General features: G+C 48.5%; 1 protein-coding gene across 1 annotated transcript in view; it reads left to right on the forward strand.

Annotated features, from left to right (window-relative positions):
• dab1a (DAB adaptor protein 1a) overlaps positions 1-17,358 on the forward strand; it is a 59,035-nt gene that overhangs the window by 30,175 nt on the left and 11,502 nt on the right. Inside the window, 5 exon segments of the mRNA XM_042319963.1 lie at positions 244-363; positions 6,072-6,110; positions 6,492-6,554; positions 12,940-12,993; positions 16,110-16,211. Coding sequence (XP_042175897.1) covers positions 244-363; positions 6,072-6,110; positions 6,492-6,554; positions 12,940-12,993; positions 16,110-16,211 — 378 coding nt within the window.

Below are 17,358 nucleotides of genomic sequence, written 5' to 3' on the forward strand. Positions count from 1 at the left end.
TAAGGGTTAAGGTTAGGTATTATCTCTGTACGCCCATCCCCGAGCCCATCCACAACGCCCCAGAAAAACTGAAACCTATTTGAAAGTAACAGTGCTCACTGTTGCCCCTAGAGGCTGGTTTTCACGTCATTCTCCCGACGTCCTCAGCCATGGATGAACGTCGAATACTGACTTGTATCAGGGGTGACCTGGTTGGTTACCCACAGAGCTATAACAGTGTTATACTTCCTCTCCACCTCCCAGGCAGAACCAGTGATCCTGGACCTCCGGGACCTGTTCCAGCTCATCTATGACATCAAACAGAGGGAGGAGATGGAGAAGAAAGCCCAGAAAGACAAACAGTGTGAACAGGCTGTGTACCAGGTACACACAACCACGTTCACTTTTACCTCACATTCACTTACACACTCATAATTAAGAGGAGGCGACAGGGCTGTTCTGTGTGTACTATGTGATTATCTGTTGGGAATGCTTGGTGCTGCTGCCTCTATCTGTCAACTACACTGATCTTCCTGGCTTTCCTCTTCCATCTCTACTCTCTTTCTCCCCTCTACTCTTCTATCCCCTCTCTACTCTTCTATCCCCTCTCTCCTCTTCTATCCCCTCTCTACTCTTCTATCCCCTCTCTACTCTTCTATCCCCTCTCTACTCTTCTATCCCCTCTCTACTCTTCTATCCCCTTTATACTCTTCTATCCCTCTCTACTCTTCTATCCCCTTTATACTCTCTTTCTCCCCTCTCTACCTTCTATCCCCTTTATCTCTCTTTCTCCCCTCTCTACTCTTCTATCCCCTTTATACTCTTTTCTCCCCTCCCTCTTCTATACCCTTTCTCTTCTATCCTTTATACTCTCTTTCTCCCCTCTCTACTCTTCTATCCCCTCTCTCTCTCTTCTATCCCCTTTATACTCTCTTTCTCCCCCCTCTCTACTCTTCTATCCCCTTTATCTCTATCCCCTCCCTCTCTTCTATCCCCTCTCTACTCTTCTATCCCCTTTATACTCTTTCTCTCCCCTTTCTACTCTCTTTATCCCCTCTCTACTCTTCTATCCCCTCTCTACTCTTCTATCCCCTCTCTACTCTTCTATCCCCTTTATACTCTCTTTCTCCCCTCTCTACCCCTCTTCTATCCCTCTCTCCTCTTCTATCCCCTCTCTCTTCTACTCTTCTATCCCCTCTCTACTCTTCTATCCCCTTTATACCCCTCTCTTTCTCCCCTCTCTACTCTTCTATGCCCTCTCTCCTCTTCTATCCCCTCTCTACTCTTCTATCCCTCTCTACTCTTCTATCCCCTTTATACTCTCTTTCTCCCCTCTCTACTCTTCTATCCCTCTCTCCTCTTCTATCCCCTCTCTACTCTTCTATCCCCTTTATACTCTCTTTCTCCCCTCTCTACTCTTCTATCCCCTCTCTACTCTTCTACCCCTCTCTATCTTCTATCCCCTCTCTACTCTTCTATCCCCTCTCTACTCTTCTATCCCCTCTCTACTCTTCTATCCCCTCTTCTATCTCTTCTATCCCCTCTATCCCCTTTATACTCTCTTTCTCCCCTCTCTACTCTTATATCCCTCTCTACTCTTCTATCCCCTCTATACTCTTCTCCCTCTCCCCTATCTTCTATCCCCTCTCTACTCTTCTATCCCCTCTCTACTCTTCTACCCCTCTCTACTCTTCTATCCCCTTTATACTCTCTTTTCTATCCCCTCTCTACTCTTCTATCCCCTTTATACTCTCTTTCTCCCCCCTCTACTCTTCTATCCCCTCTCTACTTTTCTATCCCCTTTATACTCTCTTTCTCCCCTCTCTACTCTTCTATCCCCTCTATACTCTCTTTCTCCCCTCTACTCTTCTATCCCCTCTCTACTTTTCTATCCCCTTTATACTCTCTTTCTCCCCTCTCTACTTTTCTATCCCCTTTATACTCTCTTTCTCCCCTCTCTACTTTTCTATCCCCTTTATACTCTCTTTCTCCCCTCTCTACTACTTTTCTATCCCCTGTATACTCTCTTTCTCCCCTCTCTACTCTTCTATCCCCTCTCTACTCTTCTATCCCCTTTATACTCTTCTATCCCCTTTATACTCTCTTTTCTCCCCTCTCTACTCTTCTATCCCCTCTCTACTCTTCTATCCCTCTCTACTCTTCTATCCCCTTTATACTCTCTTTCTCCCTCTCTACTCTTCTATGCCCTCTCTCCTCTTCTATCCCCTCTCTACTCTTCTATCCCCTTTATACTCTTTTCTCCCCTCTCTACTCTTCTATCCCCTCTCTACTCTTCTACCCCTCTCTATCTTCTATCCCCTCTCTACTCTTCTATCCCCTCTCTACTCTTCTATCCCCTCTCTTCTACCCCTCTTCTATCCCCTCTCTACTCTTCTATCCCCTTTATACTCTCTTTCTCCCTCTCTACTCTTATATCCCCTCTCTACTTCTTCTACCCCTCTCATATCTTCTATCCCCTCTCTACTCTTCTATCCCCTCTCTACTCTTCTACCCCTCTCTACTCTTCTATCCCCTTTATACTCTCTTTCTCCCCTCTCTACTCTTCTATCCCCTTTATACTCTCTTTCTCCCCTCTACTCTTCTATCCCCTCTCTACTTTTCTATCCCCTTTATACTCTCTTTCTCCCCTCTACTCTTCTATCCCCTCTATACTTTCTTTCTCCCCTCTACTCTTCTATCCCCTCTCTACTTTTCTATCCCCTTTATACTCTCTTTCTCCCCTCTCTACTCTTCCCTATCCTCTCTCTACTCTCTTTTTTTCCCCTCTCTAATCTTCTATCCCCTCTCTACTCTTCTATCCCCTCTACTCTTCTCCCCTCTCTACTTTCTATCCCCTCTCTACTCTTCTACCCCCTCTCATATCTTCTATCCCCTCTCTACTCTTCTATCCCCTCTCTACTCTTCTATCCCCTCTCTACTTTCTACCCCTCTCTATATCTTCTATCCCCTCTCTACTCTTCTATCCCCTCTCTACTTTTCTATCCCCTCTCTACTCTTCCACCCCCTCTCTATCTTCTATCCCCTCTCTACTCTCTATCCCCTCTCTACTCTTCTATCCCCTCTCTACTTTTCTATCCCCTTTATACTCTCTTTTCTCCCCTCCTCTACTTTTCTATCCCGTCTCTACTTGTCTACCCTGGCTCTCTACTCTTCTACCCCCTCTCTACTCTTCTATCCCCTTTCTACTCTTCTACCCCTCTCTCTACCCCTCTCTCTACCCCTTCTCTACTCTTCTATCCCCTCTCTACTCTTCTATCCCCTCTCCACTCTTCTATCCCCTCTTCTTCTACCCTTCTACTTTTCTATCCCCTCTCTACTCTTCTTTCCCCTCTCTACTCTTCTATCCCCTCTCTACTCTTCTATCCCCTCTCTACTCTTCTATCCCCTTTCTACCCCTCTTTACTCTTCTACTCCCCTCTCTACTCTTCTATCCCCTCTCTACTCTTCTATTCCCTCTCTACTCTTCTATCCCCTCTCTACTCTTCTATCCCCTCTACTCTTCTACCCCCTCTCTACTCTTCTATCCCCTCTCTACTCTTATATCCCCTCTCCACTCTTCTATCCCTCTCTACTACTCTTTCTCCCCTCTGTACTCTTCTATCCCCTCTCTACTCTTCTATCCCCTCTATACTCTCTTTCTCCCCTCTCTACTCTTCTATCCCCTCTATACTCTCTTTTTCCCCTCTCGACTCTTCTATCCCCTCTCTACTTTTCTATCCCCTCTATACTTTCTTTCTCGCCCTCACTCTTCTATCCTCTCTCTACGCCTCTACCCCTCTACTCTTCTATCCCCTCTTTACTCTTCTATCCCCTCTATACTCTCTTTCTCCCCTCTCTACTCTTCTATCCCCTCTCTACTCTCTTTCTCCCCTCTCTACTCTTATATCCCCTCTCTACTCTTCCACCCCCTCTCTACTCTTCTATTCCGTCTCTACTTGTCTACCCCCTCTCTACTCTTCTACCCCCTCTCAACGCTTCTATTCCCTCTATACTTTCTTTCTCCCCTCTACTCTTCTATCCTCTCTCTACTCCTCTACCCCTCTACTCTTCTATCCCCTCTCTACTTTTCTATCCCCTTTATACTCTCTTTCTCCCCTCTATCTACTCTCTTTCTCCCCTCTCTACTCTTATATCCCCTCTCTACTCTTCTATCCCCTCTCTACTCTTCTATCCCCTCTCTACTCTTCTATCCCCTTTATACCCCTCTTTCTCTCCCCTCTCTACTACTTTTCTATCCCCTTTATACTCTCTTTCTCCCCTCTCTACTCTTCTATCCTCTCTCTACTCTCTTTCTCCCCTCTCTACTCTTATATCCCCTCTCTACTCTTCTATCCCCTCTCTACTCTTCTATCCCCTTTATACTCTCTTTCTCCCCTCTCTACTTTTCTATCCCCTTTATACTCTCTTCCTCCCCTCTCTACTCTTCTATCCCCTTTCTACTCTTCTACCCCCTCTCTACTCTTCTATACCCTCTCTACTCTTCTATCCCCTCTCTACTCTTCTATCCCCTTTCTACTCTTCTATTCCCTCTCTACTCTTCTATCCCCTCTATACTCCTCTACCCCCTCTCTACTCTTCTATCCCCTCTCTACTCTTCTATCCCCTCTCTACACTTCTATCCCCTCTCTACTCTTCTATCCCCTCTCCCTCTCTTCTATCCCCTCTATACTCTCTTTCACCCCTCTCTACTCTACCATCCCCTCTGTACTCTCTACCCCTCTCTACTCTTCTGTCCCCTCTCTACTCTTTCTCCCCTCTCTACTCTTCTATCCCCTCTCTACTCTTCTATCCCCTCTCTACTCTTCTATCCCCTCTCTATCTTCTATCCCCTCTCTACTCTCTTTATCCCCTCTCTACTCTCTTTCTCCCCTCTCTACTCATCTATCCCCTCTCTACTCTTATATCCCCTCTCTACTCTTCTATCCCCTCTCTACTCTTCTATCCCCTCTCTACTCTTCTATCCCCTCTCTACTCTTCTACCCCTCTCATATCTTCTATCCCCTCTCTACTCTCTTTATCCCCTCTCTACTCTCTTTCTCCCCTCTCTACTCATCTATCCCCTCTCTACTCTTATATCCCCTCTCTACTCTTCTATCCCATCTCTACTCTTCTACCTCCTCTCTACTCTTCTACCCCCTCTCTACTCTTCTATACCCTCTCTACTTTTCTATCCCCTCTCTACTCTTCTACCCCCTCTCTACTCTTCTATCCCCTCTCGACTCTTCTGTCCCCTCTCTACTCTTCTACCACTCTCTCCTCTTCTATCCCCTCTACTCTTCTATCCCCTCTCTATTCTTCTATCCCTCTCTACTCTTCTATCCCCTTCTACTCTTCTACCCCTCTCTACTCTTCTATCCCCTCTCTACTCTTCTATCCCCTCTCTACGCTTCTATCCCCTCTCTACTCTCTTTCTCCCCTCTCTACTCATCTATCCCCTCTCTACTCTTCTATCCCCTCTCTACTCTTCTACCCCCTCTCCACTCTTCTATCCCCTCTCTCTCTACTCTTCCCCTCTATCCCCCCTCTCTACTCTTCTATCTCCTCTCTATCCCCTTCTTTCTATCCCCTCTCTACTTCTATCTATCCCCTCTCTCCACTCTTCTATCCCCTCTCTACTCTTCTCCATCCCCCCTCTCTACTCTTCTATCCCCTCTCCACTCTTCTATCCCCTCTCTACTCTTCTATCCCCCTCTCTACTCTTCTATCCCCTCTTCTCTCTATCCCCTCTCTACTTTTCTATCCCCTTTATACTCTTCTATCCCCTCTCTACTCTCTTTCTCCCCTCTCTACTCTTCTACCCCTCTCATATCTTCTATCCCCTCTCATGTATTCTATCCCCTCTCCACTCTTCTATCCCCTCCCCACTCTTCTATCCCTCTCCACTCTTCTATCCCCTCTCTACTCTTCTACCCCTCTCTACTCTTCTATCCCCTCTCTACTCGTCTTCCCCTCTCTACTCTTCTATCCCCTCTCTACTCTATTTCATCCTTGTCTACTCTTCTATCCCCTCTCTACTCTTCTATCTTCTCTCTTCCCCTTCTCCGTCCGTCCGTCCGTCCGTCTGTCTTTAGACTATTCTGGAAGAAGATTTGGAGGATCCGGTCTACCAGGTAACTTCTAAACACCAATCAGAATGCTTCTATAATGCTGTTATCCAATCAGAATGTTTCTCTCTCATGCTTCTTCCAATTTTCCAATCGCCTTGCCTGTTTCTCTGTGTCTGCGGGGGATTGTGGGGGAGTCCCAGGGTTCTTGTCAGACAGACTGAGTTGTGTGTGGTTGTGGTTTTGTGTGTGTGTGTGTCTGTGTCTGAGGGTATCTATCTGGGATTGCTTGGGGGCAGGACCCACAGATGATTCTGTTTGACCAATCACATCTTTGCTTCCTATTCTCAGTCTTTCCTTTTCCTTTTTCTTCTATTTCCTATTTCCTATTTTTCTCTTTCTCGTTCTTCCTCCTCTCCTCTCCTCCCTCTGCTGCCGGTGTTGTAGTACATTGTGTTTGAGGCGGGACACGAGCCCATCCGTGACCAATCAGAAGAGAGCATTTATCAGGTACAAGCCCCTCCCCTCTGCTTGGATTTAATTGGTGGAGTTGTGTGAGTGACAGGAGCATGGTTCCAATGGGAATAGAGATGATTAGAGAATAACATCCCCTACAGCTTCACTACTGACAGACACACAACTGAAACCTGAGAGAAAAATGTACACACATGCACAGGAAAACATAGGAAACAGAGGCTGGTAATAGACTATGCCAACAACATGCAGTGGTGCAGACCCAGTGTCCAGAGAGGGATCAGGGCCTATCTGACTAAGTTTATCCTAGGGGAGATGGCCTAGGTACTGGGTACTGGGTACTGGGTACTCTCCTCAGGAGGACTGGGTGCACCTCCAGGCGATGAGGAAATGGGGGAGGTGTGTGTGGTGTTATTCTTGGCCTGTGAGTAAGGCAGACCCCTCCTCCTTCCCCCTCTTCCTCTTTTCCCTCCTCTCTTTTCCTGCGGAGATGAAAGTGGGAGTGGGAATGAGGGAGGGGGAAAGATTAATCACCAGGCTTTCGTTTGATCTTTAAATAAAATGGATTGAAAATAGAGCGCGCTCTAAAACACACACACGAACACACACACTCACAAACACACATGCGAGAAGATGTGTTAGAAGTGTGCCACAGAGCCAAAAGATGTCTGCCTCTAGAAACAAACAATCTGAGAGATGGAGTGATGAAGAAGAATGAGAGAGAGATAAAAAAAATAGGGGAACGAGAGAAGAGAGAGAGTGATTAGGGAAGATAGAGGGAGGAGAGATGGTGGAGAGAGGACTCAGGTGTTGGTAAATCCAACTTGCTCTCACAAACTCAGGTCATGTTACTCAAATGTCAAATTTCAAAGTTGTTCCAAACGTTACATTTCAAAGTGTTCAAGGTTACATTTAGGCATTAACTCTGAATGGTTAAGGTTAGGTGTTAACTCTGAATGGTTAAGGTTAGGTGTTAACTCTGAATGGTTAAGGTTAGGTGTTAACTCTGAATGGTTAAGGTTAGGCATTAACTCTGAATGGTTAAGGTTAGGTGTTAACTCTGAATGGTTAAGGTTAGGTGTTAACTCTGAATGGTTAAGGTTAGGTGTTAACTCTGAATGGTTAAGGTTAGGTGTTAACTCCGAATGGTTAAGGTTAGGTGTTAACTCTGAATGGTTAAGGTTAGGCGTTAACTCTGAATGGTTAAGGTTAGGTGTTAACTCTGAATGGTTAAGGTTAGGTGTTAACTCTGAATGGTTAAGGTTAGGTGTTAACTCTGAATGGTTAAGGTTAGGTGTTAACTCTGAATGGTTAAGGTTAGGTGTTAACTCAGAATGTTTAAGGTTAGGTGTTAACTCTGAATGGTTAAGGTTAGGTGTTAACTCAGAATGGTTAAGGTTAGGTGTTAACTCTGAATGGTTAAGGTTAGGTGTTCACTCTGAATGGTTAAGGGAAGGTGTTAACTCTGAATGGTTAAGGTTAGGTGTTAACTCTGAATGGTTAAGGTTAGGTGTTAACTCTGAATGGTTAAGGTTAGGGTTAAGTTTAGGCATTAACTCTGAATGGTTAAGGTTAGGGTTAAGTTTAGGCATTAACTCTGAATGGTTAAGGTTAGGGTTAAGTTTAGGCATTAACTCTGAATGGTTAAGGTTAGGGTTAAGTTTAGGCATTAACTCTGAATGGTTAAGGTTAGGTTTAAGTTTAGGCATTAACTCTGAATGGTTAAGGTTAGGGTTAAGTTTAGGCATTAACTCTGAATGGTTAAGGTTAGAGTTAAGTTTAGGCATTAACTCTGAATGGTTAAGGTTAGGGTTAAGTTTAGGCATTAACTCTGAATGGTTAAGGTTAGGGTTAAGTTTAGGCATTAACTCTGAATGGTTAAGGTTAGGGTTAAGTTTAGGCATTAACTCTGAATGGTTAAGGTTAGGGTTAAGTTTAGGCATTAACTCTGAATGGTTAAGGTTAGGGTTAAGTTTAGGCATTAACTCTGAATGGTTAAGGTTAGGGTTAAGTTTAGGCATTAACTCTGAATGGTTAATGTTAGGGTTAAGTTTAGGCATTAACTCTGACTGGTTAAGGTTAGGGTTAAGTTTAGGCATTAACTCTGAATGGTTAAGGTTAGGGTTAAGTTTAGGCATTAACTCTGAATGGTTAAGGTTAGGGTTAAGTTTAGGCATTAACTCGAATGGTTAAGGTTAGGTGTTAACTCTGAATGGTTACGATAAAGGTCATGGTTTGGTATAGGCTCAAAACCAAATCTCAAAAACAACTTTCTATCGCTGCAACCTTTGGCACCAGAGGCAGATGCTTCCGCCCAGCAAAACCGAAACCTACTTGAAGGTAACAGCGCTCACCGTTGACCCTAGTGGCTGGTTTCCACATCATCTCCTGAGGATGACGAATTCCAACTTGTATCACAGGTGGTCTGGCCGGGTAAATCTGTGGTCTGGCCGGGTAAATCTGTGGCCTGGCCGGTAAATCTGTGGCCTGGCCGGGGTTAATCTGTGGCCTGGCCGGGTAAATCTGTGGTCTGGTTAGGTGTTAACTCTGTGGCCTGGCCGGGTAAATCTGTGGCCTGGCCGGGTAAATCTGTGGCCTGGCCGGTGTTCAATCTGTGGCCTGGCCGGGTAAATCTGTGGCCTGGCCGGGTAAATCTGTGGCCTGGCCGGTTTAGTAAATCTGTGGTCTGGCCGGGTATATCTGTGGCCTAACTCTGAATGTTAAGGCCGGGTAAATCTGTGGTTTGGCCGTGTAAATCTGTGGTCTGACCGGGTTAAGTAAAACTCTGTGGCCTGGCCGGGTTAATCTTGGCCTGGCCGGGTAAATCTGTGGTCTGGCCGGGTAAATCTGTGGTCTGGCATTAAATCTGTGGCCTGGCCGGGTTAAGTTTGGCCTGGCCTGGTAAATCTGTGGCCTGGCCGGGTAAATCTGTGGTCTGGCCGGGTAAATCTGTGGTCTGGCCGGGTAAATCTGTGGCCTGGCCGGGTAAATCTGTGGTCTGGCCGGGTAAATCTGTGGCCTGGCCGGGTAAATCTGTGGCCTGGCCGGGTAAATCTGTGGTCGTCAGACTGTTATGATGGACAGAAATGTTTGTCCCATTAGGTTTTTATTTACGTTTCCATTCACAACAGATCAATCAGGTGGATTAGTTTGTTAGTCTGACACGTCAGGGACAATAAATCATCAGTTAATCGAACAGAACGCAGATAACACATATAGAGACCTGTATCACTCTGTCTCTCTCTCTCTCTCTATGGCTGTGTCTCAATAGACCCTAATACCCAGGCTCTGGCCAAAAGTAGTGCACTACATGAGGAATATGCTGTTATTTGAGACACAACCACAGACAGACCAGTTTATTGCATGTTTCTCTCTGATAAGACCACATTGTGCCACTCTATATTGGAGAGAGACAGAGATAGGACGCTGTGGGGGCCGGGAGAGAGAGGACGGGGGAGGGAGGGAGAGAGAGAGAGGATGGGGGAGGGAGGGAGAGAGAGAGAGGATGGGGGAGGGAGAGAGAGAGAGGATGGGGGAGGGAGGGAGAGAGAGGATGGGGCCTGGGAGAGAAATCTATGGGGAGGGAGGGAGAGAGAGAGAGGATGGGGAGGGAGAGAGAGGCCTGGGGGGAGGAGAGAGAGAGAGGGGGGGAGGGAGAGAGAGGAGGACGGGGGTCTGGGAGGTAGAGAGAGAGGACGGGGAGGGAGAGAGAGAGAGGATGGGGAGGGAGGGAGAATCTGTGGCCTGGGAGGGAGAGAGAGAGATGATGGGGGAGGGAGGGAGGGAGAAGCGAGAGGACTGGGGGGAAAGAGGATGGGGGAGGGAGGGGGACAGAGAAAGGACTGGGGGCCGGGAAAGAGGGCGGGGGAGGGAGAGAAAGAGTGGCCTGGGGGAGGGAGAAGTGGACTGGGGGTAAATCTGGGACGGAGAGAGAGAGAGGACAGGGGAGGGAGAGAGAGAGAGGCCTGGGGAGAGAGAGAGAGAGGACGGGGGGGGGAGAGAGAGAGGTCGGGGGGTAGGGAGAGAGAGAGAGGACGGGGTTTTTATCTATGGGGGAGGGAGGGAGAGAGAGAGAGAGAGGACGGGGGGGGTTAGAGAGGACGGGGGAGAGAGAGAGAGGACAGAGGGAGGGAGAGAGAGAGAGAGAGGATGGGGGGAGGGAGAGAGAGGACAGGGAGGGAGAGAGAGAGAGGACGGGGGGGGAGAGAGAGAGGGCTCAGAGGGAGGGAGAGAGAGAGAGAGGATGGGGGAGGGAGAGATTTGAGGACAGGGGGGGGAGAGAGTGGACGGGGGGAGGGAGAAAAGATGGGGGGGTAGGGAGAGAGAGGACGGGGAGGAGAGAGAGGACGGGGGAGGGAGAGAGAGAGAGGATGGGGGAGGGAGGGGGAGCGAGAGAGGACGGGGGGGAGGGAGAGAGAGAGAGGACGGGGGGAGGGAGAGAGAGAGGACAGGGGAGGGAGAGAGAGAGAGGACAGGGAGAGAGAGAGGGGACGGGGAGGGAGAGAGAGAGGATGGGGAGAGAGAGAGGACGGGGAGAGAGAGAGGACGGGGGGGGGAGAGAGGACGGGGGGAGAGAGAGAGAGGACGGGGAGGGAGAGAGAGGACAGGGGGAGAGAGAGAGAGGACGGGGGAGGGAGAGAGAGGACGGGCGAGAGAGAGAGGACGGGGGGGAGGGAGAGAGAGGACGGGGGAGAGAAAAAGAGGACGGGGGAGGGAGAGAGAGAGAGACGGACGGGGGAGAGAGAGAGGATGGGGGAGGGAGGGAGAGAGAGAGAGGACAGGGGAGGGAGAGAGAGAGGACGGGGAGAGGGAGAGAGAGAGGACGGGGGAGAGAGAGGACAGGGGGAGAGAGAGAGGACGGGGGGGAGAGAGAGGACGGGGGAGAGAGAGAGAGGACGGGGAGGGAGAGAGAGAGGGACGGGGAGGGAGAGAGAGAGAGGACGGGGAGGGAGGCAGAGAGAGAGAGGACGGGGGAGGGAGCGGGAGAGATAGACGACGGGGGGAGGGAGAGAGAGAGAGGACGGGGGGAGGGAGAGAGAGGGACGGGGGGAGGGAGAGAGAGAGACGGGGGGAGGGAGAGAGAGAGGACAGGGGGAGAGAGAGAGGGGACAGGGGAGAGGGGGGAGGGAGAGAGAGAGGACGGGGTAGAGAGAGAGGACGGGGTAGAGAGAGAGACAGGGGAGGGAGAGAGGGACGGGGGGAGAGAGAGAGAGGACGGGGGGAGGGAGAGAGAGGACGGGGGAGAGAGAGAGGACGGTGGAGAGAGAGAGGACGGGGAGAGAAAAGAGGACGGGGGAGGGAGAGAGAGAGGACGGGGAGAGAGAGAGAGGGGGAGAGAGGAGGGGAGAGGACGGGGAGAGAAAAAGAGGACAGGGGGAGGGAGAGAGAGAGGAGAGAGAGAGAGAGAGAGAGGACGGGGGAGGGAGGGAGAGAGAGAGAGACGGGGAGGGAAATAGAGAGGACGGGGAGAGGGAGAGAGAGAGACGGGGAGAGAGAGGCAGGGGGAGAGAGAGGATGGGGGAGAGAGAGAGGACGGGTGGAGAGAGAGAGGACGGGGAGGGAGAGAGAGAGGACGGGGAGGGAGAGAGAGAGAGGACGGGGAGGGAGGGAGAGAGAGAGAGGACGGGGGGAGGGAGGGAGAGAGAGAGAGGACGGGGAGGGAGAGAGAGAGAGGGACGGGGAGGGAGAGAGAGGACAGGGGAGAGAGAGAGAGGACGGGGAGGGAGAGAGAGAGAGGACGGGGAGAGGGGAGAGTGAGAGGACGGGGAGAGAGAGGACGGGGAAAGGGAGAGAGAGAGTGAGATAGAGAGGACAGGGAGAGGGAGAGAGGACGGGGAGAGGGAAGAGGACAGGGAGAGGGAGAGAGAGAGGATGGGGAGAGGGAGCGTGAGAGAGAGAGAGGACGGGGGAGAGAGTGGTGCCGGGGAGAGGGAGAGAGAGAGGACGGGGAGAGAGAGAGGACAGGGAGAGAGAGTGAGAGAGAGAGGACGGGGAGAGGGAGTGAGAGAGAGAGGACGGGGAGAGGGAGTGAGAGAGGGTGAGAGATAGAAGACGGGGAGAGGAAGAGAGCTGCTGATAGTCCACAGATTACTCGGAATGAAGCCTCAACTCATAGATTTTAATACAGATTACATCACTCTCACACACATGCACGAGCACATATAGACGCACAGACACACACTCAGATGCAAGCCATAAGAGACTTGTCATTCTCAGTTAATGTTGTCCGTCAGTCCTGACAATGTCCAGGCTTTAGTCTACATTTGACTGTCGCGTAAGGCTTTATTTTATAGTCTTGTATTGCTTTGGTATTTCCTGCAACCGGTACTTTCTAGTACATTACATTAAGGTTGTCATGTTAACAAAAGCTAACGTGTGGTTGGTGGGCTGTTGTGTGGTGATTGGTTGGTTGGTTGTCCAGGTTCCGACCAGTCAACAGAAGGAGGGGGTATATGACGTCCCCAAGAGACACCCAGTGAGTCCAGCTCTGTGTGCCTGTGTGCCCTTTGGTGCTATGGTGTTGCCTGTGCATATCCTGTGCCGTGGCTTTGGCTCTGTGCTGTGCTGTGCTGTGGCTTTGTGGGAGTGTGGGTGGAGTCGCTGTGTATGTTAATTAGAGTGGGTGGGATTTCCTCTTTGCTTGGTGCTGGTTGCATGCAGTGTGGTGGCAGGGGTGTGTGTGCATTGCATGCAGTGTGGTGGCAGGGGTGTGTGTGCATTGCATGCAGTGTGGTGGCAGGGGTGTGTGTGCATTGCATGCAGTGTGGTGCCTTGGTGATGCATGGCTGGCGGTGGTCTGCTGGTGAACGAACAAACATGCATGGACTGACAATACTAGAACGAAGAGATTGGTAAGAGGGAGAGAGAGTGTATGTATGTGCATGTGCACACCTGTATGTGTGTGTGTGTGTGTGTGGGTGTGAGTGTGGGTGTGCGTCATTCCAGTTGACCTTGACCGTTGTCAGGATGCACCATAACTCTCCGTCTCCTTTATGATCTTATTAAACATGGTAGTTAAACATCTCTCTGTTTCATCAGCTAATAACTCCATCCTCATAACCTCATAGCTATTCTGCGCCTGCTACTCCATCTCTGACACCTGTCTAAAAACCAAAGATCCTAATGGTAGGGAGGGGGCCTCGTTGTCAAAATCTGCCCTGCTCACTGTTCCCCCTGTACTTCCACTGGGCTCTCCTAGCTCACACTGCAGAACACACACACATTGTGTAGTCGTAGTCAGACGGTGTGGATTGTGGCAGTCAGTTCTGTCCTGTGTTCCTGTATTATCCCAGCAGTGCTAAGAGGCTTATAGTATGTATACTAGTGAGATCCCACAGCCCTACTGCTCTCCTTTACCACCACACACCACTGAGACTTAATGGCTTTTATCTGTGCTTACCAGGCCTGTGTGTATCTGTAGGGGTTGTAATACTGTACTATAGCCAGTAGGGCACTTCTGTCTAAACCTCCACTGTTATTTAGACTGTCGCCTCTGTCTAAACCTCCACTGTTATTTAGACTGTCACCTCTGTCTAAACCTCCACTGTTATTTAGACTGTCACCTCTGTCTAAACCTCCACTGTTATTTAGACTGTCACCTCTGTCTAAGCCTCCACTGTTATTTAGACTGTCACCTCTGTCTAAACCTCCACTGTTATTTAGACTGTCACCTCTGTCTAAACCTCCACTGTTATTTAGACTGTCACCTCTGTCTAAACCTTATGCTCCACTGTTATTTAGACTGTCACCTCTGTCTAAACCTCCACTGTTATTTAGACTGTCACCTCTGTCTAAACCTCCACTGTTATTTAGACTGTCACCTCTGTCTAAACCTTATGCTCCACTGTTATTTAGACTGTCACCTTCTGTCTAAACCTCCACTGTTATTTAGACTGTCACCTTCTGTCTAAACCTCCACTGTTATTTAGACTGTCACCTTCTGTCTAAACCTCCACTGTTATTTAGACTGTCACCTTCTGTCTAAACCTCCACTGTTATTTAGACTGTCACCTTCTGTCTAAACCTCCACTGTTATTTAGACTGTCACCTTCTGTCTAAACCTCCACTGTTATTTAGACTGTCACCTTCTGTCTAAACCTCCACTGTTATTTAGACTGTCACCTTCTGTCTAAACCTTATGCTCCAATGTTATTTAGACTGTCACCTTCTGTCTAAACCTCCACTGTTAATTAGACTGTCACCTCTGTCTAAACCTCCACTGTTATTTAGACTGTCACCTCTGTCTAAACCTCCACTGTTATTTAGACTGTCACCTCTTTCTAAACCTCCACTGTTATTTAGACTGTCACCTTCTGTCTAAATCTCCACTGTTATTTAGGCTGTCACCTTCTGTCTAAACCTCCACTGTTATTTAGACTGTCACCTTCTGTCTAAACCTCCACTGTTATTTAGACTGTCACCTCTGTCTAAACCTCCACTGTTATTTAGACTGTCACCTCTGTCTAAACCTCCACTGTTATTTAGACTGTCACCTCTGTCTAAACCTTATGCTCCACTGTTATTTAGACTGTCACCTTCTGTCTAAACCTCCACTGTTATTTAGACTGTCACCTCTGTCTAAACCTTATGCTCCACTGTTATTTGGACTGTCACCTCTGTCTAAGCTTCCACTGTTATTTAGACTGTCACCTTCTGTCTCTCAATGCTATTAACCAATAATGAACCAATAACAAACACACACACACACACAAAAGGCACGCACATACAAACACACACACACACACACACAAAAGCACGCACATACAAACACACACACACACACACACACACACACACACACACACACACACACACATGCACGCACAAACACACACTCACACACACACACACACACACACACACACACACACACACACACACACAAAGGCACGCACATACAAACACACGCGTGCACGTACGCATGAATACACACGCGCGAACACACTCACACATATACACACACATGTAAAACACACACACATGACTACTTTAATCTCCGGAGTCCTTGACCCTGTGTGAGTTTACACAGTCTGTTGGTTTAACATGGCTCATTCCCTGGCCATGACCCAAAAGAGGTCAGCCTATTGTCATCTGGCAATGAAGCACAAGTGGGATAGTGTGTGTGTGTCCATGCATGCATTGTTTGTGTGTGTATTCGGTCTAGTGTGGTGTGTGTGTGTGTGTGTGTGTGTGTGTGTTCAGCGAGACAGCAGGGGATCAGGGAGGTGGGCGTTAATTAAGGGGGCTGCGTTAATCGTATGCAAACACATGCCCATGCTAATTACTGTTTCCTTGGAGACCGCTAATTGATAGGTGGTTGTCGCAGTGATGAGGAGCAAGGGATGGGCAGAGAGAGCGAGATGGAGGAAAGAGAGCAGGAATTGGATGTGATGAGCTCTGTGTGTGTGTGTGTGTGTGTGTGTGTGTGTGTGTGTGTGCGAACAGTAAAGGTACCTACATGTAATGCTCCATCCCTCCACCTCAACTCACCCTGTCTCCATATGTCTGTTTATGTTTGAGTGTGTGATACATCATTTCTGTGTCTGTGTTTCTATCTCATCCCGGCATCCTCCATCTCATTTGACTGTGCAGAATGCTCAAAATGGTCACCAACAACAACAACAACAGCCACAACAGCCACAACAACAGTCTCTGATAGATCTCATGGATATGGACAGTGTATGGACTCCACAGGTAAGGTGCATTATGAAGGACTAGCCTTCTCAACTCTATAGTCTTCATGTACAACTATCTGGGTGCAACCAGGGTTATAAGGGCAAATGATAGTGGAAATAAATCTACCCACACTAACTGAAAGTAATCCCATACAGAACCAGTCAAAGGTTTGGACACACCTACTCACCAAAAAAGTGACCATCAAAGTATATTTTACATTTGAGATTCTTCAAAGTAGCCACCCTTTGCCTTGATGACAGCTTTGCACACTCTTGGCATTCTCTCATCCAGCTTCACCTGGAATGCTTTTCCAACCATCTTGATGGAGTTCCCACATATGCTAAGCACTTGTTGGCTGCCTTTTCTTCACTCTGCAGTCCAACTCATCCCAAACCATCTCGATTGGGTTGAGGTCAGGTGATTGTGGATGTCAGGTCATCTGATGCAGCACTCCATCACTCTACTTCTTGGTCAAATAGCCCTTACACAGCCTGGAAGTGTCTTGGGTCATTGTCTGTTGAAAAACAAATTATGGTCCCACTAAGCACAAACCAGATGGGATGGCGCATCACTGCAGAATGCTGAGGTAGCCATGCTGGTTAAGTGTGCCTTGAATTCTAAATAAATCACTGACAGTGTCACCAGCAAAGCACCCTCACACCACCTCCTCCATGCTTCATGTTGGGAACCACACATGTGGAGATCATCCGTTCACCTACTCTGCATCTCACAAAGACACGGCGGTTGGAACCAAAAATCTCAAATTTGGACTCATCAGACCAAAGGACAGAGTTCCACTGGTCTAATGTCCATTGCTCTTGTTTCTTGGCTCAAGCAAGTCTCTTCTTGTTATTTGTGTACTTTAGTAGTGGTTTCTTTGCGGCATTTCGACAATGAAGGCCTGATTCACGTAGTCTCCAATGAACAGTTGGTGTTGAGATGTGTCTTTTTCTTGAACACTGTGAATAATTTATTTGGGCTGCCATTTCCGAGGCTGGTAACTCTAATGAACTTATCCTCTGCAGCAGAGGTAACTGGGTCTTCCTTTCCTGTGGCGGTGTGAGGACAGACGCTGGGAGACGAGAAGCAAGTACAGGGAGTTTATTTTATTAATAACAGAAATGAAACAAAACATGGACAGCGTCTGGACGAGGGAAACAGAACG

The sequence above is a fragment of the Oncorhynchus tshawytscha genome, linkage group LG01, assembly GCF_018296145.1.
Source record: "Oncorhynchus tshawytscha isolate Ot180627B linkage group LG01, Otsh_v2.0, whole genome shotgun sequence".
Lineage (NCBI taxonomy): Eukaryota > Metazoa > Chordata > Actinopteri > Salmoniformes > Salmonidae > Oncorhynchus > Oncorhynchus tshawytscha.